This window comes from Aspergillus tubingensis (genome assembly GCF_013340325.1).
Source record: "Aspergillus tubingensis WU-2223L DNA, scaffold_9, whole genome shotgun sequence".
In the NCBI taxonomy this organism is placed as follows: Eukaryota; Fungi; Ascomycota; class Eurotiomycetes; order Eurotiales; family Aspergillaceae; genus Aspergillus; species Aspergillus tubingensis.
This window is the reverse complement of record NW_023336283.1, coordinates 1,250,872-1,273,082: the sequence shown is the minus strand read 5'-3', so window position 1 is coordinate 1,273,082 and position 22,211 is coordinate 1,250,872. Positions and strand designations below refer to the sequence as shown.

Below are 22,211 nucleotides of genomic sequence, written 5' to 3'. Positions count from 1 at the left end.
GTACCCGTCACTAGCTCCTAGTAACTAAAGTTAGCATCTTGTGGACGTGGCTCACCGACATATCATCGGACTCTGCACTCCTTCAAAACAGATTCTTTGCAGACATCAAAAACTTGTCTGGGACGTGTTCAGGTACTGTTTTTGTGGCCTCTCCACACTCGCGTCATGTTGGCGTGACCCGCTGATCTCCTATGCAGGTCAATCGATTCTCCCACCACATGGCTTCCCTGAGGCTGGAATCCTCTACTTCATCGATTGCACCCGCTGAACAGCCACCATTTGAGGTTCCTATTATTGATGACAATGAGCCGCTCGTTGATGTGGTTCGAAAACTACACAAGTACAGCTGGCCCAAGAATACCCATTTGAAAGATTCGCTTAGTTAACATTTACCACTTAGCTATTTGGTCATCGCTATAAATGATGTCGCGTGCACCTTTGAAGAGCTAAGGTTCTCTCCTCATGCGCACAGTCTCCGGTTGCTCCTATATTCCTTGGCTGAAAACTCGCACAATCCATGTATAATCGCCGCTTTGATGTAAGTAGACTCTCCCGACAGCTGGGTGGTGCTAAGATATACCTTAGGATCTTAAAATGGCAATTTACCAATGATGCTGAAACCGACTGGGGCTTGAATGAAAGCCGGGGATATGCCTGTGAATACGTTGCGTGGCAGTTCCTCTGTCATGTCAATCAGCGCGAGACCATCGAGTTCCTTCTTGAGGAACTCAAAACCCCAATGCAGGGCGGTATGGATATCTCACAGGCAGAAAGAGGCACATCTGGGTTCGCGACGATGGCGAGTGAGGCCTTTCCGCAAGAGGACGAAAGGACACCCTTATTATTAAGCTCGTCATCATCGCTGTATCGGTTCTTTGGTGGCAAGAGACGTGCAGGGAGCTCGCTTGACATCAATGAGCCGGGATCCAACATGTCTGCAAGTGACGCATATGAGCTTGAGAAGCTGTCAAGGTTCTTTGGACTGAACGCACTCGAGATAGCCACAATTGCACACGCCAAAAGGTTTCTCAGCCAGAAGGTGGTTCAGAAGGTGATAGACAATATCTGGAAGGGCGAGATTGTTTTCTGGGACTCTTTGAGCGTGCATTCAAAGAAGAAACCCCAATTTTTCAACAAAAGGTAACCCGCCTCTGCGCTACCTGACCTAGTTGCCAGATGCTGATATCCATGTCTGGCAGAACCGCCGATCCATACTCACGATTGAGAGTGCCAGTGTATCGAAAGGCCTTTGAAGCGGCCTTCTTTGTCTCGTTTCTATTTCTCTATTATGCGGTATTAGTCGAGAGGAAGCCTACTGGCATAGGTATCTTTGAGACTATGATGTATATCTGGATCGCTGCCTTTGCATACGATGAAGTCAGCGGGATGGCTGATACCGGAATGCTCTTCTACCAGATGGACTTCTGGAGCGCTTGGAATATGGGCATAATTGGCACAGGCCTTGCCTTTGTCATTGCCAGTGAGTCATTTACACCATGCTATAGATCTGCCTTGTCCGCATTCAGCTCTTTCAGCTGGGCCTGTTTCCGCAGCTGGGCTCACTTAGCGGGCCGCAGTGTGGTTCGATTGTTGACTTACACGACTATCCAGGGATCATTGGACTAGCCAAACAAAGTGATTACATCACAGACCTGTCGTTTGATATTCTATCGTTGGAGGCTTTGTTCCTGGTTCCAAGGTAAGACTAAGCCCCCTACTCCGATGATCTTGATACCTGTTTCAGGTTCTGACACAAGAGCTGAACAGGATCTGCTCCCTTGTGAGTTTGAACTCCTATTTTGGAAGTCTGGTAAGGCAATCCATGCAGGCGTAGACCCGGAAGAACCCTGTTCTGGAAGCCACGTTGACAGTTTCGACGCACAGATCCCTGTTCTCAAGGAGATGGTATAGTTTCTCCGCTCGCCCAGACGGTGGCAGGTGGCGAAAGACGCTGATAAGGGGGTTCTAGACAAAAGCGTTTTTTCGATTTATTCCGATAGTCGTAGTGCTATACCTTGGTAGGTGACCCCGATGACGCATAGGACAAGGCCGAAGAAAGCCAACGCGCGGTAAATGTGCATCTGCAGGGTTCCTGACCACCTTCACGATGCTCGCCCGTGACCGCCTCTCTCTGCGGCAAATGTCATGGATTTTGGTGAAAGTGTTCTTTGGGTATGGCGGTGAAAATGCCCCCTCATCGACCGCCAGTTGACTGACAGAGCGAGGCAGATCGAATGTGCTGGGCTTCGTGCGTTGTTCCTAATCGGGTAACATGTGTTCTTCAAACTGACGGTGGCTGAAATGATTGGAAAAGGACATCGCTCACGATGTGAGTCTAATGCAGCAGCGCGGCCGCCATGCAGCCCAAACCCGAATTTCCAGGGGTCTTGCAGAATCGGTTGGCTCTCGTGGAAAGTTTTACTGACACGCTAATTCTTAGATTTCCCCGATCTTTGGCTACGGTCTGATGTGAGTGCTTCTCCAATCCCCAGACCTCTACTGCGCCACAGGCTCCATGAGATGTGTCGGTCGCATACACTTTTGGTCACGTTGGATGTGTTTCCAGCTGCCCTGCGACCGCGATTACCAGCCATGCATTTCCTTTCTCCTCCTGATGCTTCCGTGGGACATTGAGGCGATGCGACCCAGTTCTGTTCCTAGAGGCTGGAGACCCGGTGCCGCCCGGAAACACATGGCGTCAAATCGGTCGCGGCGCAGAGTAAAATGAAGCCTCGCGTGTTCTCGCGAATGGCGGCATTCGGACGATCATTCCGGCATAATAATTTCGGTGCTTACAGGAAAGTGGCTGATTGGTATGGTCGACAGGTTGATTTTCGTTTCGATGACCAACCTTCTGTTGATCTCGTCGTTGGTCAGTCTCATGAGCATGAGTCTGGAAGGGGTAAGTCGCTCCAACTGTCCACATCATACTACCACTTCGACTACTACTAGGTGCGGGGCTTGCCCGGCCTCCCCTCCGACATGTTGTTGTTGTTAGTTATGTTATTGTGCATGAGCCATGCTAATCTGTCTACCCAACTGTGCCCTTCGTCCAGGTCATGGCGCATGCCCGAGAAGAGTATCTCTTTCAGTATGTGTCATACTACTACTTTCCTTCGGCCCTACGGCTCCTCCCGCTGATGTGTGTGGCAATAGACTGTCTATCTACGTGCTCGAGAGCAGTAATTCTCGGAGATTGACGTATTTCATGCCTCCCTTGGTCAGTAAACAACCCCCACGATACTTAATTTTTGGCCCCTGCATGACCGGGTTGGGTGGTGTCGCTGACAGCAGCCATGCCTCCACGATAGAACCTCATTCCCCTCCTCTGTATCCGCCCCATGAGGCTCTTCTTACCTGCAGAGCACATCCGCCGGGTGCGCATCGTTCTGCTCCGGGCCACCCACCTCCCGTTTGTCGCACTGATCTGGGCCTATGAATCTAGCCGCCGCTACGTCTCTCGGGGAAATAGCCAATTTCCACCAACTGCCACGACCACCACAAGCAGTCGACCAACATCCTCCATCCAGATGGGGTTCCCTTTCTCCACGCACCATGCCCCGCTCCATGCCTCCGCACAGGAAGGGCGTTCGTGGGCATCCAGCCGGCCTAAGGAACGGTCTAACCCGGGCCAGCATCCCGAGGCGCGCGGACCAAGTTCGGGCCAGGCTGGGCGTGGTGACACCGCGGATATGATCGACGAGGTGGAACGGTTGCGCACACAAGTGGATCGAGTGGCTGCTCGGATGGCCTTTCACCAGCGAAGCCAATGAGGGTAATTACAGAAAGTCGGGAGAGGTGTCAGAAAGTGGTATATTACGGTGCAGGGCAGAAGGAATGGAAGGAGGGGAGGGGACCACAGCGGAAGAATGGTATACACACGCACCTGGCGTCAGGCCGGTGCCAGAGCCTAAAGCATTAGCGTGAGCACCGGCCAGTGACCATTTCGTAGGTCGGAGGGACGGAGTAGTTGGAGACCCGCCAGCGACGAACAACTTCTTTGTACGGAGTGCACTGGGCGATTGTCGTTTGTAATTTGTCATTCTGTTGTATTTCTTCAGCGATCTTTTTTTTTTTCTCTCATTTTTTTTTTTTCTTTTTGTTTTGGTTCTCTTTTATTACAGATAGAAATAGAATAGATTCCGAGATGGGATTTAGATGATGTTCCTACTACTAGTCCCACAAATGGGTCTCTCAGGGAATATTTTCGAAACAGGAAAAATAACAACAAAGGAAGGCAGTAGACTAATAATCAATCAGGAACCGAGGCCAGCAGAGAGCAAGAAAAAGAAATAAAAGAAGGGGAAAAAAGTAGATAGATTAAAAAATAGTAATTTCAGGGGATTACCGAATGATACCATGAGTGAGCGGCAGGTAACTAGTAACAGGGAAACTGGGCCACTGCCATGGTCGTGGGAAAGCCAGAGAGTGTCTCTAGTACAATACTACTCTTTGGTAAAGACCAGGATTAGAGGCGGGAGCCCCTCTTCTGCCCTGCCCAGTTAGTTAGTAGGTAGTAAGTAGTAGGTACAGAGTAGTAGTGGTGGTCACTCTCCCTTCCGTCCACAGCCTGGCTGTCACTGGTCTGTCAGTCCGCCGTTCCCTCAACCACCGAACCTCACTACTTCTCTTTTCTTCCTCCTCCTCTCCTCGCTAACTGTTAGTCCTACTAGTATACTCCGTCCCGCGCAGCAACCATATCAACCACCACTTTTTACAACATCCATTCTTCTCACATCCACCCTCTCTATTACTTCCAGGTACCCTTCATTGAGGCTCTGATGTACCGCAGTACCTGACTGGGTATTATTTTTGGCTTATGCATACTACTTCGCCGATAATGAGGCAGTGTTGCCAACCGGCCTGCTTTGGCGACACGCACTGCAATGCTGCTTCGCCAAGCTAGGTACCAAACTGTCGGGTCCTACTATTCCCGTTTCATTAAGAGCAGGAGAACAGGAGAAAAGGGAAAAAAAGCGCGCTGCTCCAGCCGACTGTTGCTGATCAGGAAGCCAGGCATTCCCCCCGTCCATGCTGCCAATAATTCAGCCGCTATTGTTGCCCGTCTTTTCCCCAGCGCCATGCTTGTTGTCCCAAGAGGCACTGCATCCCCTAACCTAACGGGGTCTCCTACCACACACCCCCCCACTACACATTTACAATTAACACTACTATCTGGTTCCCTACATTTCTCTCTACGTTTGTACCATTCAGATGTCATGATTTCCCTGGCTGATGGATCTGCTGGGTCCCGGTCATGTCCGCTAGGCGACAAATGACGGCGTCGTCCGGTGTGAATCAAACCATGCACCATCCACACCCACACCCCCCTCCCTCTTCCTCTCCCTCGCGACAGGGTACAGCGCCGACTGACACCTTGGCCTGATCACACCCTTCCGGCGCTAAATTCTTGCGCATGGCATCTAATTGACGCGCCTATCTGAATAATGTTGCAGACCCAGGCTGCAGTCCACTTGGACCGCGTTGTTCCAGCTAGGTTCGCTCTGAATTCTTTCCCATCCATGCAACAACGTCCCGTCAATTCTGCCTTGCCTGATGAGGCGTCAAACCTGTTGCTCATCTCTTCTTCTTCTCTCTACCTGTGCCCCATGCAGCGGTTGCTGTACTCCAATCATCATATGGCATCCCCCGAGATATTTTTTTCAGCTGCTGTTCATGGTTCGCCACTTACTCTCATCTTCCAGCAGCGTCGCTGTTGAGTCTTTTTCTACTTATATACACTGCAAATAACTTCCTCACTCTCGTTTGAATAGCATCTACTAGTCACCAATATTGTTGCCTTCCCACCAGCCCTTCCCCAGTTTCAGCCACAGGACGTCGCGGGAGTTTTGTGAACATAAAAGCGATCCTTCGACCCAGAAAACGTCACGAACCATCCTTCTCCTGGTTACAGCTTTCCCCGAAAAAATTTTTTTCTTCTTTCCCCAATTCTGTTCTGTTTGTGATTAAATCTTAATTTCGTCATGGATTGTACACCTACCTCGTTCCCATCCTCTCCCTTGGCTCACTCGGCGCGGGATGACCAAAGGTTACTCAAAGCTTCTCCGGCCTACCCATCCCCAACGGCTATTCCCCTCGATAGATACGACTTTCAGTCGTTGTCCGGGTTAGGAATTTCCAATTGTGGAACAGGATCCCCTTCAAGCCAGATCAGACTCTACCCGTGTCCAGAGCAATATGCACTCTCAACGAGCAACTGGTCCGACCCAATAACGCATTCCCCGAATATCCTCGAAACCCCTCCAGACGCCGGTCATTTTCCGCCCAGGACTCATTACGAAGCATTCGGTAGCCATGCAGACATCTCAGTATCACCCAGTTACAGCCCGGTCATGGATTTTGGCGCGATGCATGATGAAATACCTCGCTTCTGGCCTAACACTCCTACCTCGGAAACCATGGCCGCGTCAGAAGGCTGGTCCAACGTGCAAGATCCGACAGAGGACGTCTGGGAATCGTCTTTCCTGGACGAATCATCCAATACGATGGTCTCCAGGATGCCAGAGATCCCTCGACTTCAGATCAACACCGCATATCTGCATCCTCAACGACCGAATAACACCCTAACTGAGATGGACCCGAACAAAAGTGTTGCGCCGGATCTGGTCCCTGATGAGGCAATTTCAAAGTGGATCGAGAATGTTAGCGAATCGCCCAAGGGAGAACAATCCAGGATACCGTCGGCGAGCGGCTTAGAGTGTCCTACGTGTGGTGTCCGCTTCACACGACGCTCTAACTGTAAAGAGCATATGAAAAGCCACGACCCTAGCTACGTAAGGCCACATCCGTGTGAGACTTGCGGGCGGGAATTTAGGCGGAGGACTGACCTGAAGAGACACGTAGATAGCGTAAGTCACTTCGGATAGAGCTAAGTTCATTACTAATAGAATGCGCAGATCCATCGGGGAATACGCAAATTTGGCTGTGAGAAGTGTGGTCGGCGCTACAGTCGACAGGACACATTGTCAAGGTACCGTATCTTGTCCAACACCAATGTGAATCAACGAACTCACTCTGCTACAGACATCAGTCCGACGGCTGCGATGGAAGAATCCGGAAGACACGAGCCTCCCGAAACGACACAGACGCGCCATACCCCACTCATGACTACTACGCACACTAAACAGCTATTTGACGGTTTATTTGCCTGCTCTAGACCATGCCTGCGTTGATCGCAGCTGGCCATGAACGATACGGCTGCATACTTTTGGAGAGGATCCACTGTATATTTGGAAGCATGACTACCCATGTATTTTTTTTGTGTTTTCTTTGTATAAGCGCAGGGAGGCAGTTTGCTTTTGTTTTGATTGTTTATTTTCTCATCAGGGAGGCCTTGTCGACTTTTAGTTTTGCATATTTTTGGAATATCGCTAGAGATCCGTCGTCACCCAAAGGCGGCTTATAGAAATCAAGCAGCGCATGGCAGGTCCATGCCTTTCGTTTAACAGACTTTAGCCGCCACAAGTGCCTCTACCGTCTCTTGGGCTATTCTGATTATTCTTGCAAGTTGTTTACAACTTACTTTTGTGGACCATAAAGTGGACCGTTTGTTTAGGTCCACCCAACAGCAGCATGACTTTAGGCCGCATGGCCAGAGTGAGCTCACAGAAGCGCGTTGCAGACGACGATTCACATTGCTTGCTCCTGCAGAATAAAGCCTCACTTTCAAAATCATCGGGAGGACTTCCCGATTCCTCTTGGTCCGAACCTGTTACAAGACCATTGTCGGAAGAGATGGGCCCCGGAAGAGGCGCTACTAGGCCGGCTGTTCCATTATTGATTCACGCAATCCTATGCCATCTCGCTATCTATGAAGGACCACCCAATGGCGCGTCAGTATCGACGAATATTATCGCCGTGCTAGGCATTAGTCGGGGAAAAAGTACGAAGCGGAGAAGCATGGACATGTTCCGGTCTTGCACGACTCGTTAACAAGGTGCAGCGCGGAAGCTTATACCAGCTAGACACACCAGGAACGAGCCAAGTGCTGCGTTAATTGCCCTAACAAACTTAATACACGCCGAAAATCCAGTCCACACGGAACGGAATCGGACATGGGGGGGCAGGATAAGTGGGTTGACGGCCACTTAACGATGAAGGAGCGGCGCGAGGAACGGGTCCCTTGAGCACAAAGAAAGACCAGAGACACACGATAATAGGAATGCTCCATACGTCCGCGGGAGTTGTCAGCAAGGCCTACCTATCGTCGTGCGCCATCGAGATAACCATTACCGTTCTGGGTTGGAGGACTATGGGGAAGTCGGAAGGCTTCCTAGCGGACCCATCGGGACTAACTGAAGGCACGGAAGTTGGAACATGCTCTGAGAGTCCTTCCTCTTTCGCGGTGATCCCCGCGGCGCAAGTGACTTTTATCTGCGCACAATGGCTCCAACTCTAAGTCGAGTGGAGCCAGGTCTCCGTATATCATCACCCATCCGATAGTTCTGCGACCGGCTATGGTTCGATTTATCGGATGGAAGAATCCAGACCCCTAACGAGCTGGTTTAGGTTCAAACAAGCGCGACACGGACTGATCCTGCCAAGCGCACGGCACGGATACCTTGACCCTTCGGATGTTTGATCGACTGCGCTGTTGGTTTATAACTTGCGACTTTTGCTGCTTTGAGAGAATTTCAGACATTCTTTGTGTGACGTGTGACGAGTTTTCCCTTATAAACTGGGTTGACGCGCCCACTTTCCGGCATTGCAGCCATAGAATGGTTGAGTTAGTGGTCGGAGTGACCGTCGCTGAAGGCGGGGAATCATGAATGGCGCCATTTTTCTCGATACCAGAAACTAAGCGCGCGAGTGGAAATTAACTCCGCCCAGTACTGAATAGCTTCGTTCTAAACTCCGACACGGGAGCAGGTCCAACGAAGCTGCTAAATCAAGGGGCAATACACTAACGAGCCATCCTCATATTAATCGCGGCCTAGTCAACTACTACGAATGGGGGCTACGATGGGATTAACGCCTGGACCAATCCTGACGCCTTGTGCATTGGACGCTTATTGGCCCTTGCTGGTTGTTTAGCGACGAAAGTGTTTACGACCTACTAATCGGACGTCCGCGTCCGACGGATCCGAAGAGAGCAATGAAGATTAAGCGACAAGAGCTGTCGTGTCGGACAACTTCCATCTGGATACCAAGACACTAGACAGTCCGTTTGCACTGTTGGTATGGTCTAGCACTGGGAGTGTGCTTGTTGCGCGGCTTTCGCCCCCAGTGGTAGGTTGTGTCAGGCTCCAGCAATGAGCAGGGAAACTAGGACCCGACGGAATGAGACACCCCGATCAATTGGGGCCGAGTCAGTAAAATAATTAACCGGGTTGGTAGACGCTGTTGAGCGGCTGGCCATGTCCCACCAAGTTCTGCAGCTATATGCGTGGGCAAGAGGCTATGCTATGCCGACTCTGCAGGCCTGAAACTGCCGGACTGAAGAACATGCCTGCAATGCGCCTCAACGAACAGTTGTTGGTAATAGTTGGCAGGCATACAGCGCGGAAGCTCTGTCAGCCCCATAAAGTTTGGTCTTAACAGGATGGACAGGCATGGACATGCATTGTCTGTCCACCTCGATCTGCTTTGGACTGATGCGAACAGCCAGTGGGCGGTTGCTTTTCTAGCCTCTGTACCGACGGACGTTCAATCCAGCTGCTTGCAGACCTGGCCAGGGAAAGGGAGATGCCACGGCCCGGTATTCGGCTGACATTGAGCGCATGATTGGCATTCTGCTCCTACATACCAGCTGGGGAGCGCCGGAGTATCCTGTTTTCCGAAGCAATTATGCCGCCAGCCTGAACAGTTTGTCCGTAGACTGCACAAGAACATTATAAGCAATAGGGCAGTGAATGACCCAATTGCAAAAGGGAAATGATGAACCGCGCCGCCCGATGGGTTTTCTGCCACCGCCCAGGCGCCCGCTCTGTTCTCCCCACATCGAGGGGGTCGTTCTCCCTCCCCAAGATTTCACTCTTTTCGCCCCATTCTGTACAGCACCGGAGGCCTAGTCGATTTCTTCACTCTTCCAGCCAAATCATCAGGATGAGTGCCACCACTACCGTCACTGAGACGCCGAGAATCACGGCTGAGAACGTCGCGACTCTCTTCCCCGAGGTTGACACTTCTCTTGCGCGGGAGGTGCTCCCCACTGCGACAAGCAATGCCTCCGCCCCGGGCGACGAGCTTGCCGGTTACGATGAGGAACAGGTCCGCCTGATGGAAGAGGTGTGTATTGTGCTGGACGACGACGACAAGCCGATTGGCAGTGCCAGCAAGAAGGCCTGTAAGTTTATCGTTCTTCACCCAGCATTGAAAGAGAGTCCATGCTGATGGCGCGACTCCACAGGCCACTTGATGACCAACATTGATCGCGGCCTCCTCCACCGTGCCTTTTCCGTATTCCTCTTCGACTCGAACAAGCGTCTGCTGCTTCAACAACGTGCGACCGAGAAGATCACCTTCCCCGACATGTGGACGAACACCTGCTGCTCCCACCCCCTGGGCATCCCCGGAGAGACTGGCTCGCAGCTCGATGCGGCCGTGCTGGGTGTGAAGCGCGCGGCGCAGCGCAAGCTGGAACACGAATTGGGTATCAAGCCGGAGCAGGTGCCGCTGGACAAGTTCGAGTTCTTCACCCGCATCCACTACAAGGCGCCCAGTGATGGCAAGTGGGGAGAGCACGAGAGTATGTCGATACCCGTCATGAGCTTTTGGACAGGTGGCTGACCATACCCAGTTGACTACATTCTGTTCATCCAGGCCGACGTCGACTTGAACGTGAACCCCAACGAAGTGCGCGACACGCGGTATGTGTCGGCGGACGAGCTGAAGCAGATGTTCGAGCAACCAGGACTGAAGTTCACGCCGTGGTTCAAGCTGATCTGCAACTCGATGCTGTTCGAATGGTGGAGCCACCTGGGCTCAGCGTCGCTAGAGGGATACAAGAACGAGCAGCAGATCCGGCGGATGTAAATGAGGCGAAGACGATGACGATAAAGTTGTGATCTTTCTGCATCTGCAGCCTGTACACGGTTCACCATACATATATCCCCTGACATGATTCCCTGCAGCGTTTGATGGCCCTATTACATACATACTATCGAGTGTAGTGTCCATTTAGCTTTGTTTATAATCATATCCCACTACCACTTCCCCCCAAACCAACCCCAAAAAACATGCTCAATCAAATCAATTCGTACTAGCATCCGTAGCCAAAAACAACACACAACTCCCCAAAATCACCGTCCCGACCACCGTAAACGTCACCTGCGTCTTCCACCCACTCTGCACGAGCGCCGCCTTCCGACTATACTTCTTCACCGTGCGCACATAATTCGCAAACCCATTCACCAGACACGCAATACTCAACACCCAGAAGACAATCCCCAGCGGTAACGCCATCCGCCGCTCCAGCCCCGTTGGCGGGGTCTGGAAATGAAAACTGATTATGATGGCGATGGCCACGATGGCTAGGTACATTGAGAGACGCAGCCAGGAGAGGAAAGTCCGCTCGTTGGCGCAGTGGTCGCGCGCATCGGAAGTGGCGTTTTCGAATAGGAGGGTGGAGATGTAGGGGCGGGTTAGGAAGATGTGTGATTTTAGGGAGGTTTGTCTGGGGAGATAATTATTAGTTTTGGAGGGTATGGGGTGGGGGAGAGGGTGTGGACTCACTCGTCTGCGAGGATTGGGCGCGTGTTGGAGGGGTTTATTATTGGGTTGTAGGGGGGTTTGGGGAGGGTGTGGGTGTTTTCTTGTTCTTGGGATTCTTGGGGTTCTTGGTGTTGATGTTGTTGGGTTGTGGTGGACATGGTGGTGGTGGTGGTGTTCTTCTTGTTGTTGTATATTGATAATGTTGTGTGTGTGTGTGTGTGTGTGTGTGGTGTGCAGTATGTGAAAAAGCTACGGTGAGTTTAATGGGATAAATTTAGTTAGAAGTAGCCTAGTAGGAGTAATAGCTATAAGTAACTATGCTATATCGGTGTATGTCTTATATGAATGTGCCTACATAAAGCACAAGCACAGGGTCTATGTGGAGACACGTGATGCGGTGTCCACATGATGTCATTTTCGTTGATCCCGTGATCTTTTTCTATTACATGTGCTAATGCGATTATACGGCGTAGGTAGACTATTATCAATTTGTTGCAGATATACGATCTATATCATTGTCAATCTGCTATCTGCCATCAGACAGCTTGTGTGGATATGGATCATCACAGCTTGTCTGGTTGTTGATCCACCGCGATTCAAGTCTCGGCTGGACCAGCTCGTTTGGGATTGTTATATCGTCTTATCATTGGCCGAGGGGCTATCTTTACCGTCGTATGTAACTAATACTGGTACGTACTGCATTCCTGGCATCTTTCATCCACCGTGGGGTCCGTTCATTTGCGGGGTCTATCATTGCATTCTTGTTGTTCATTCATACTTACTTCTTTTCTTCTACCGGGATATATCTTCTCAGTGGTGTGTATAGACATCGCTATACTAACTTATACTTCGTATTTTGTATCGCTATCATCCATACTAGCGCAATCCCAATCCGGTTAAAACTTGGAGAATTAGCACACCAACCCATGACTCACTCACTCAATTGGTAGAAACTCCAGATAGTGAGTGGATCATCATGGCCTGAGCGGCAAAATCTGCGCTTTTCTTCCTTGCGTAATGCGATTACCGGATCCCTGCGCATCTCCCATACAAAACCTCTCTCCCTGCTGTCTAACTAAATCCTGCTATTAATTCCTGCTGTTTCCCCATTCCTGCGGATCCAATTCCTCTCTCACACAACATACACACCCCCTGTCCTTCCCGTGCAATTGCACGGATGCCTGCAACTGCAGTGATACACACCAGCAGCAGACCAACCAACCTTCCTTCCCCCGTGGAACCCATTTCCGCACCATGGCCCGCCGGAACAGCATACGCGGGATCACAGACGAGGAGTTTCACAGCCGGTATAGATCCAGCTCGCCGCTCGCCCGCACCGCAATTGCCCGCGACATTGAAGACTACGCCGACGACGAAGGGTCCATGCTCACCACTGACGACGAAGCCTCCGAGACCTCCACCATCCGTGCCATTCACAGCCAACCCGGCACGAATCCCCATTCGCTAGCTGGGTCGTACCAGCGGCCCGGGTTCTTCACGACTGTCTCGCATGCGACGGTTGTGCCGCATCGGCCGGATAGCGAGGGGTTGACGCGGCGGGAACGGGAACGGGCAATTGAGGATGAGCGGAATTTGCTCACTGATAATCGTTGCATCGAGCCGGGTGTGCACAAGGGTGGGCGCATGAGACGGGGAGAGCCCGTGGAAGCGACGGAGACGGCTGCGTTGTTGGGTGGGCAGCGTCGTGGATCACAATATGAGGCGGTGGAAGATCAGGATGAGATTGATCGGAAGTGGGAGGAGGCGGTTACCGCTGGGTTGATTCAGACGACATGGAAACGGGAAGCTCAAGTCATTGGGAAGAATGCTGCGCCCTTGGTGGTTACATTTCTGTTGCAGTATTCGTTGACTGTCGCGAGTATTTTTACGCTCGGGCATCTGGGTAAGAAGGAGCTTGGGGCTGTTAGTTTGGCTAGTATGAGTGCGAGTATTACGGGTTATGCTGGTATGTTCAATTGCCTGGGCGTGTCTTCATTTTGATACTGATCGACTCTGTGCAGTTTACCAAGGTCTGGCGACGAGTCTGGATACTCTGTGTGCGCAGGCGTATGGCTCCGGAAGGAAGAAGCTGGTAGGTCTGCAGATGCAAAAGATGGTCTTCTTCCTCTGGGCCATCTCCATCCCTATTATCGTGCTGTGGTTCTTCGCCGACCGGATTCTCATCCGGATCGTGCCGGAAAAAGAGGTTGCCATGCTGGCCGGCTTGTACCTGAAGGTGGTTGCGCTGGGTGCTCCGGGGTACGCTTGCTTCGAAAGTGGCAAGCGGTTCGTGCAGGCGCAGGGACTGTTCTCTGCATCGCTCTATGTTCTTCTCATCTGTGCCCCGTTGAATGCAGTGATGAACTACGTATTCGTGTGGCAGTTCGGCTGGGGCTTCATCGGAGCTCCCATTGCCGTAGCCATCACAGACAACCTGATGCCTCTCTTCCTCTTCCTGTACGTGTACTTCATTGACGGCTCCGAATGCTGGAACGGCGTCACCACCCGCGCCCTACGCAATTGGGGACCCATGATCAAGCTCGCCCTTCCCGGGCTCCTCATGGTTGAAGCCGAGTGTCTTGCCTTCGAAGTCCTGACCCTGGCGTCTTCGTATCTCGGCACCACCCCGTTAGCCGCCCAGTCCGTCCTGTCCACCATCTCCAGCATTACCTTCCAAATTCCCTTCCCCGTCTCCATCTCCGGTAGCACCCGCGTCGCCAATCTCATCGGCGCGACGCTCGTCGATGCCGCCAAGCTGTCCGCCAAGGTATCCATGGTCGGCGCCGTCATCGTCGGTCTGCTGAACATGCTCCTCCTCTCTTCCCTGCGCTACTACATCCCCTACCTGTTCACCTCGGACGAGGAGGTAATAGAGCTCGTCGCCCAGGTCCTGCCTCTGTGCGCGGCGTTCCAGTTGTTCGATGCATTGGCTGCCAACTGCAATGGTATCCTGCGCGGTATCGGCCGTCAAGAAATCGGCGGCTACGTCCAGCTGTTCTGCTACTATGCTATCGCCATGCCGATTAGTTTCGGCACGACGTTCGGTTTGAATTGGGGGTTGTTTGGATTGTGGTCTGGCGTTGCGTTGGCCTTGTTGTTGGTCTCGATCATTGAGGCGTTCTTCTTGACGCAAACGAATTGGCATCGCTCGGTGGAGGATGCGCTGCGGCGGAACGCGATGACTTGATTTATACCAGTATGTGATGATGATGTGATGTATTACGATATGAAGTAGTGGAGTTAGTAAATGTACAAGATGATGCCTCAATAATGACCCTACGTAAATAGTAACAATCCTAAATTCATGCAATAATAAATGCCATAATCACATCAAATTATTTTCATCCACCCACACAAGGAAAAAACCATTAACTTAAAACTCCAAAATCGCCCACGTCTGCTCATCCACCGTCGAAAAGATCACACCCGCAGTGAGCAACTCATCCCCAGCCCTGGCCACATCCGGCATGGGCAAACTCAGCTTCGCCGCAATCAACTGCGCATGCAACCCCTCATTACTCTGCGGCTCCGTCCTCAACAATTGATATACTCTCTTCGCGACAGGACTCATCGCAGGCAGATTCTTCCCTACACCAGCCCCAGCACCATACTCATCTCCCGTACCACCCATCGCCGCATCCCCCGCTCCCTTCACAGCATTGCCACCAGCAGCCGCACCCGGCGCCCCCCTCGTAAAGAACAAATGCACAGCACTCGCCTCAAGAAGATGACAATGCACCTCATCCAGACTCTGAACGGGCCGCACGCAATGCGCACCCACAAACCTCTTATTTCCAAACGACTTCAACTTCCCAAACACCTTGGCGTAGCCATTCAACTCTACTTTCCCGTCCCTTCCGCGGGCAGCTTTGGGATTGGCTGCGTCGTCCGTGTCCATAGTGTCGGCCGTCATAGAGTCGATCCATTGCTTCGCTTCGATCTCGCCTGTGCCGTCGTCGATCTTGTATGTGACGTTTGTGCTTTGAGAGCTGATGTTGCGCACTTGGCCGATGAAGCAGATGCTGGAAATCTCGGCTGAGTCAATCTGGTAGGGGGCTTCGGGGTATGGTTGGATTGCGTCGAGTGCTTGTTTGATGGTTATTGGGCGGAGGGTTTGGTTGGCGTAGTCGGACTGAGATTTTTTTATTTTATCATTAGTATGGGATGGGATGGATGAGGTAGTTGGGGGATGGGGGCAATGTACCTTTCCTCCAGATGGGCTATTGTTCATCTCGCCGGGCATGAAGCCGCCGCCACCGCCGCCGCCGCCGCCGCCGCTGTAGGTGCTGCTGTAATTGTTATAGCCGCTGTCTGGAGGGGTGGTTAGTTGGGATATGTGGACGCGTGAGGGAAGGATGGTGTGGAGGGTGGGTGTAAGGGGGAGTAGTATAGCATAGGGAGGAGGGATATAGTGTAGGTACGATGTACTCACCCATGGTGTCTATGTGTGCTTCTGAAGTGGTAAGTGAATATAGAGAAATGGGTATATCAAGTGAAGATTGATTCCAGGACGCAATGCATTTTACCGCATCGGGACGTGTCCGACGCGTCGCGGGGAGAGACAAAGTGTTTGCCCTGTTTGCCTCTTATTGATCCGTTTGCTCCGGCACAACGTTGATGCGATTATCCTCACCGCCCGGCGGAATTCTCAAAAAAAGTCTCGCCGATAAGTAGTTGCATACTCACGATAGGTTCCAATTCTCCATCCAGGCTGACCGGACCACTACTTCAAAATGCCTGGTCGAGCCGCTTCTCCGGCTATGTCGGAGAATGAATTTGACATCACGAATGCGCTGTTCCAAAATGACAGCGAGTCCGACAACGAGGCCCCCGCGAAGCAACCCAAGCGCCAACCGAAGGCAGCGGCGCCCGAGCAGCTCGATTTTCTGAACGGCGGCGGCGGCGATGATGACGACGATGAAGACGACGAGGCGTTTATCGCGGAGACGCAGGCGTCGGCAAACCGGAAGGCGTCGAATTTGAAGGGTCGCACGGTGAAGAAGGGCGGTGGTTTCCAGGCCATGGGATTGAATGCGAACTTGTTGAAGGCTATTACGAGGAAGGGTTTCTCCGTGCCGACGCCTATTCAGCGCAAGACGATTCCGGTGATTATGGAGGATCAAGATGTCGTGGGTATGGCGCGCACGGGTTCGGGAAAGACCGCTGCGTTTGTCATTCCTATGATTCAGAAGTTGAAGAGCCATAGTACCCAGGTCGGAGCTCGTGGCTTGATCTTGTCACCGTCGCGTGAGTTGGCGCTACAGACGTTGAAGGTCGTGAAGGAGCTGGGGAAGGGCACGGATCTCAAGTCGGTGTTGTTGGTTGGTGGTGATAGTTTGGAGGAACAGTTCTCAATGATGGCTGGTAACCCCGATATCGTGATTGCGACGCCCGGTCGTTTTCTGCATTTGAAGGTCGAAATGCACCTTGATCTGTCGAGTATCCGCTACGTTGTGTTCGATGAGGCCGATCGATTGTTCGAAATGGGTTTCGCTGCCCAGTTGACTGAGATTCTTCACGGCTTGCCGTCTACTCGTCAGACCCTGCTTTTCTCGGCTACCCTGCCCAAGTCCCTGGTTGAATTCGCGCGCGCTGGTCTGCAGGAGCCTACGCTTGTTCGTTTGGATACTGAGAGCAAGATCTCGCCTGATTTGCAGAATGCGTTCTTCTCGGTCAAGTCCAGTGACAAGGAGGGTGCACTGATGTATATCCTCCACAACGTGATCAAGATGCCCACGGGCCCGACGGAGGCAGCGCAGCGCATGAAGGAAGAGAACGCCAGTGGAAAGGGCGGGAGGTTTTCGAAGAAGCGGAAGCGATCGGACGACAAAGGAATCAACTTTAAAGAGTCGCCCACGAAGCATTCGACGATTATCTTCGCCGCGACCAAGCACCACGTCGACTACTTGTATTCCCTGCTGAAAGAGGCAGGTTTCGCTACTTCCTACGCTTACGGTTCCCTCGACCAGACGGCTCGTAAAATCCAAGTTCACAACTTCCGTACCGGCATTTCCAACATCCTGGTCGTCACTGACGTTGCAGCCAGAGGTATCGATATTCCCATTCTGGCCAACGTCATCAATTACGACTTCCCCTCGCAAGCCAAGATCTTCGTCCACCGTGTCGGTCGTACCGCGCGTGCTGGCCGCACCGGTTGGAGTTACAGTCTGGTCCGCGACTCCGATGCCCCCTACCTTCTCGATCTGCAGCTGTTCCTCGGCCGGCGACTGGTCCTCGGTCGGGAGCATGGCGAAAGTGTCAATTTCGCCGAGGACGTGGTTGTGGGAGGATTTCCCCGCGACGGCCTGTCTCAGAGCTGCGAGTGGGTGACCAAGGTCTTGGATGATACGGTAGATATTGCGGCGCAGCGTTCCGTCGCCAGCAAGGGTGAAAAGCTCTACTTGCGCACACGTAATGCAGCATCACTGGAAAGTGCCAAGCGCTCGAAAGAGGTTGTCTCATCCGACAACTGGACCGCCCTGCACCCGCTGTTCAACGACGAGACCAGTCAACTCGAAGCCGAGCGCGAGAAGATGCTGGCCCGTATCGGAGGCTACCGGCCCAACGAGACCATCTTCGAAGTGAACAACCGCCGCAGCGGCAAGCCCGAGAACGAGGAGGCGCTCCACACAATCAAGCGTGTCCGTACCACACTCGACTCGAAGAAGAAGCGCGCCCAGGAAGCGAAATCAGAATTCGACGACGACGATGTACCCACCAAGTCCGGAGACGCCGACGCCGAAGACGCTGACGGCGCCTTCTCCGACGAAGACGAAGCCGGCGAAGGACCGGCTGACAACATGTCACTCGCATCGGAATCCGACCTCGAAGTCACCTTCTCCTCCTACAACCAGTCCAGCAACAAAAAGGCCAAGAAAGAAGCCAGCGCCACCTCCTTCCAGAACCCCGAATACTTCATGTCCTACACCCCCAACAACACCAACATGGCCGAAGACCGCGCGTACGGCGTGCACTCCGGCACCAACGCCAACTTCGCACAAGCATCCCGCGACGCAGCCATGGATCTGCTCGGCGACGAAGGCAGCCGCGGGTTCGGCGAGCCTCGCACCATGATGCGCTGGGACAAGCGTCACAAGAAGTACGTGTCGCGACAGAACGACGAAGACGGATCGAAGGGTACCCGTCTGGTGCGTGGTGAGAGTGGTGCCAAGATCGCTGCCAGCTTCCGCAGTGGACGGTTCGACGCGTGGAAGAAGGGCAAGCGACTCACTCGTCTGCCGCGTGTGGGTGAGGCCGAGACACCGGGTCTCGGGGCGGATCTTAACCATTACCGCGGTGGTAGACGCTTCAAGCATAACAAGGAGCAGGCGCCGAAGCGGGCTGATCCGCTCCGTGGAGATTATGATAAGATGAAGAAGAAGAACGAGGCGGCGAAGGAGCGCCAATTGGGCAAGTTTGGAGGGGCCGCGGCGGGTGGTAAGAGTGAGTTGAAGAATACGGATGATATCCGGTTAGCTAGGAACTTGAAGCAGAAGAGACGCGAGAAGAATGCTCGGCCGTCGAGGAAGAAGTAGGTGACTTGAGGCTTGTGGTTTGTGTGCTAGGTTTTGCATATGTAGATACCATGTTAGATAAAAGTGATAATTATACCAGGAGTCTGAATATACTGGCATGTTGTGATGTAGACTTAGACACCGAGTTTAGAACATCCTAGCACTCCGGTCTCCTCATCCCATCTTTCGTCTTTCTTTCCCTCGGCTCGTGATAGTTGCGTCTGATATACTCCTGGGTTCCCCACCCCAATGCATCCCGGCACTCCCATATCTTCATCCCATCTGTCCTCTTCTTCCTCTTTCTCTTCCTGTCTCGCTTCTCTCTCCTGATACTTCCCTGCACTCCCAACGCCAACACATCCCATCACCCCAGTCTGCTCATCCCACCTCTCTTCCTCTTCCTTGTCCTCTTCCTCACCCTGTTTCCCTTGTTCCTGAGCACCCCTCATACTCTGACCCCCAATACCAATACACCCCAACACCCCCTCCTCCTCATTCACCCTCTCCTCATCCCTCTCCCTCTTCATATCCCCCTCTTCTCTCCTCCTAATAACCTCCTCATACTCCCCAATATCCCTCACCCCCTCGGGCATCCCATTACTCCCCAACCCCTGCTCCCGCATCAACCCCTCCCTCACTACCATCGCCCTCTTCCACGACTCCCTCCCCTCCATCCGTTCCTGCCACGCCTTGACCCACGGATACGGGCCCAGAATATCATGATCATCATCATCAGACGGAATCAACATCCCCAACTGACAATTCCACGGCAGGAAAGCCAAGTCCGCGTACGTGCATTTCTCATCAACTAGCCACGATTTCCCCGTAAGGATGGTGTTGAGCACTGATAGGACTCTGTGCACTTCGGTCTGGTAGCGGGTTATTGCGGTGGGGAGTTTCTCGGGGGAGAGGGTGGAGAACCTGTACACAGTTAACAACGCATTTATTAGGGTATGAAAATGGGTGATTGTGGGGAAAGAGGGGGTGGGTGTACCATCCACATTGCCCATAATACGGTCCTTGTCCACTCATTTGGAACTGCAGGTATTGGTTTAAGAGATGTTTCTCGAGGATGTTGGTTGGTGGGAAGGAGAGTTTGTGGGTGGGGTCGTAGAGGTCGATTAGGTATTGGATTATGGCGCCGGATTCCCAGAGGGTGAAGGGTTGATTATCGGGAGTGGGGGTGGAGGTGTTGGGGTCTTGGATTGCTGTATTTTTATTAGTTATTTGGTTGGCTGTGTTTATATTGTGGTGTTGTGGTATTTGGTGGCTGCCGTGAGGGGGTTATAGTGTGGGGTAATAGTGAGGGGATGATGGGTGGACACATACCCGGTACACGGCCATTGGGGTTAATGTTGATGAATGGGGGTTTCTTGACGTCTTCGAAGCCGAAAGAGTTGATTTTGTAGGGGATGTTGAGTTCTTCGAGGATGACGATGACCTAATAGTACTCTATTAGTTAGGGAATGGTATGTGTGAGTGGTGTGGGGGACTGACCTTCCATGGATTGGGACCGGAAGCTATACATAAAAAATGAATCATATTGTTAGTATACAAAGGTAGTAGATAATATTGGTGGTTGGAACGTACGGGTTATCCAGACGGTAATGGGCTTCATGTTCGTCATGGTGAGAGTCTTAGTGGTAGTGAGTGTAGAGTAAGTGTAGTTAGAATGAGGGGGAAAGAGAAAAGCAGGGAGGAGAGGGCTTTATACATCCGCTGACTCTGACATGATGAGGCTGTAGCCTGATTGTCGAAGGATGATTAGCGTGTGGCTAAAATTGATTAGAGGAATGGGGTGAGCTGACTGTTTTTGGGGGCCGTTTCTTGATTGTCGGGAGACTGTCAGATGATTACTATATCATCTCGTATATATACTCGATCATAAGTGTAAAGATTGAAAAAGTGGAGTGATTAATTGCAATGCCAACTATTAAGTAAAACCAACTGAAAATAACAACACAAAATCTGAAAAATAAAAACCATCTAATCATGAAATCCCACCATCTCCAACGAATCTCTCCATAACCGCTCCTCTCCCTCCGGCCAATACGTATAACTCACAATCGACCTCCCAACATGCCCATCGTACTCTCCATCCTCTGCCTCTGCACAATCAGTCAAATACTTCCCCCCTTTACCCTCCCAATCCCTCCCCACAGCAGCCCACAGTGTAGTCGCCGCACCCTGCTCTGTACTCTTCGCAACCCTACCCACCGTCTCATCAGTCAACAACGCCTGAATTTGCTCCTCCGAAAGATACCTCCCCAGCCCAGTAGCAATAATCCCAGGATGCAAACTCAACCCATGTAACCCCTGCCCCCCATACCGCCGCTCAATCTCACTCGCCGTATAGATATTCGCAGTCTTGGACTGTCCATACGCAACCAACGGATCATATCCACCCTTCTGGAAATGATAATTATCCGCTTCGTTGATCCCATGCACGCGATGTCCTGAACTCGAGACCAGAACTACTCGTGAATGAAACTCGGGAGTACTTCCCGCCAGTAGAGCTGGCTTGAGCAGATTGAACAGCAGGAAGTGGGCGAGGTGGTTCGTTGCGAACTGCATCTCGTATCCATCCTCTGTGAGCTGCAGGTCTGGCACAGCCATGACCCCCGCGTTGCCGATGAGGATATTCACTTTGTTTGTCTTGGACAGGATGAGCTTTGCGGCCTGTCGCACGCTAGCTAGCGAGGCTTGATCCATCTGCACCAGCTCCATTCTCTCCGGCTGGAAGATGTCGCCTAGGGCTGTGCGCGCTTTGGTCAGGTCCCGGGCTGTCAGGTACAGCGTTGCGCCGGTGGCAGCGAGAGCGCGAACGGTCTCGACTCCTAGGCCAGAGGAGACGCCCGTCACGACGGCGGCTTTGCCTTTGAGTTGATCTTGCATGTTGTTGTCATGGACGATTTGGAGGGCTGTGGGTCGGGCATCACCCGGGCCTTGGGGGGTGGCGTGGACGGCAGAGTAAGACATTTTGGATGATATGAAAAGATGAAAGTGCAATGAATGTTTGATGAA

The 22,211-nt window shown here is 52.3% G+C and overlaps 9 protein-coding genes across 9 annotated transcripts; 5 read left to right on the top strand and 4 right to left on the bottom strand.

Annotated features, from left to right (window-relative positions):
- Positions 1–191: 191 nt before the first annotated feature.
- On the top strand, positions 192–3,773 carry AtWU_08503 (uncharacterized protein; the record flags this gene model as incomplete). The annotated part of the gene is made up of 16 exons (XM_035503611.1): positions 192–340; positions 401–538; positions 586–1,140; positions 1,200–1,480; positions 1,612–1,699; positions 1,768–1,810; positions 1,885–1,905; positions 1,970–2,018; positions 2,088–2,172; positions 2,230–2,248; positions 2,315–2,329; positions 2,441–2,469; positions 2,827–2,902; positions 3,057–3,091; positions 3,157–3,220; positions 3,312–3,773. The coding sequence occupies 16 exons, from the start codon at positions 192–194 to the stop codon at positions 3,771–3,773; spliced, it is 2,109 nt and encodes a 702-aa protein (XP_035359504.1).
- Positions 3,774–5,984: 2,211 nt separating this feature from the next.
- On the top strand, positions 5,985–7,144 carry AtWU_08502 (putative C2H2 finger domain protein (Ezf); the record flags this gene model as incomplete). The annotated part of the gene is made up of 3 exons (XM_035503610.1): positions 5,985–6,869; positions 6,918–6,991; positions 7,045–7,144. The coding sequence occupies 3 exons, from the start codon at positions 5,985–5,987 to the stop codon at positions 7,142–7,144; spliced, it is 1,059 nt and encodes a 352-aa protein (XP_035359503.1).
- A 2,921-nt stretch (positions 7,145–10,065) lies between these two features.
- Positions 10,066–10,995, top strand: idi1 (isopentenyl-diphosphate delta-isomerase IDI1; the record flags this gene model as incomplete). Its single annotated transcript, XM_035503609.1, has 3 exons — positions 10,066–10,306; positions 10,370–10,708; positions 10,760–10,995. 3 exons carry the CDS (start codon positions 10,066–10,068, stop codon positions 10,993–10,995), a joined length of 816 nt encoding a protein of 271 aa, XP_035359502.1.
- A 216-nt stretch (positions 10,996–11,211) lies between these two features.
- On the bottom strand, positions 11,212–11,831 carry AtWU_08500 (DUF202 domain-containing protein; the record flags this gene model as incomplete). The annotated part of the gene is made up of 2 exons (XM_035503608.1): positions 11,212–11,635; positions 11,695–11,831. 2 exons carry the CDS (start codon positions 11,829–11,831, stop codon positions 11,212–11,214), a joined length of 561 nt encoding a protein of 186 aa, XP_035359501.1.
- Positions 11,832–12,927: 1,096 nt separating this feature from the next.
- AtWU_08499 (MATE family efflux transporter) lies at positions 12,928–14,860 on the top strand (the record flags this gene model as incomplete). Its single annotated transcript, XM_035503607.1, has 2 exons — positions 12,928–13,639; positions 13,695–14,860. The coding sequence occupies 2 exons, from the start codon at positions 12,928–12,930 to the stop codon at positions 14,858–14,860; spliced, it is 1,878 nt and encodes a 625-aa protein (XP_035359500.1).
- A 186-nt stretch (positions 14,861–15,046) lies between these two features.
- On the bottom strand, positions 15,047–16,109 carry AtWU_08498 (putative replication factor-a protein; the record flags this gene model as incomplete). The annotated part of the gene is made up of 3 exons (XM_035503606.1): positions 15,047–15,805; positions 15,878–15,984; positions 16,106–16,109. 3 exons carry the CDS (start codon positions 16,107–16,109, stop codon positions 15,047–15,049), a joined length of 870 nt encoding a protein of 289 aa, XP_035359499.1.
- A 297-nt stretch (positions 16,110–16,406) lies between these two features.
- Positions 16,407–19,208, top strand: AtWU_08497 (ATP-dependent RNA helicase DBP10; the record flags this gene model as incomplete). The annotated part of the gene is made up of 1 exon (XM_035503605.1): positions 16,407–19,208. One exon carries the CDS (start codon positions 16,407–16,409, stop codon positions 19,206–19,208), a length of 2,802 nt encoding a protein of 933 aa, XP_035359498.1.
- Positions 19,209–19,321: 113 nt separating this feature from the next.
- On the bottom strand, positions 19,322–20,814 carry AtWU_08496 (glutathione S-transferase family protein; the record flags this gene model as incomplete). The annotated part of the gene is made up of 5 exons (XM_035503604.1): positions 19,322–20,108; positions 20,182–20,395; positions 20,517–20,628; positions 20,685–20,707; positions 20,778–20,814. The coding sequence occupies 5 exons, from the start codon at positions 20,812–20,814 to the stop codon at positions 19,322–19,324; spliced, it is 1,173 nt and encodes a 390-aa protein (XP_035359497.1).
- Positions 20,815–21,173: 359 nt separating this feature from the next.
- On the bottom strand, positions 21,174–22,166 carry AtWU_08495 (putative short-chain dehydrogenase/reductase; the record flags this gene model as incomplete). Its single annotated transcript, XM_035503603.1, has 1 exon — positions 21,174–22,166. One exon carries the CDS (start codon positions 22,164–22,166, stop codon positions 21,174–21,176), a length of 993 nt encoding a protein of 330 aa, XP_035359496.1.
- Between the last annotated feature and the right edge of the window lie 45 nt (positions 22,167–22,211).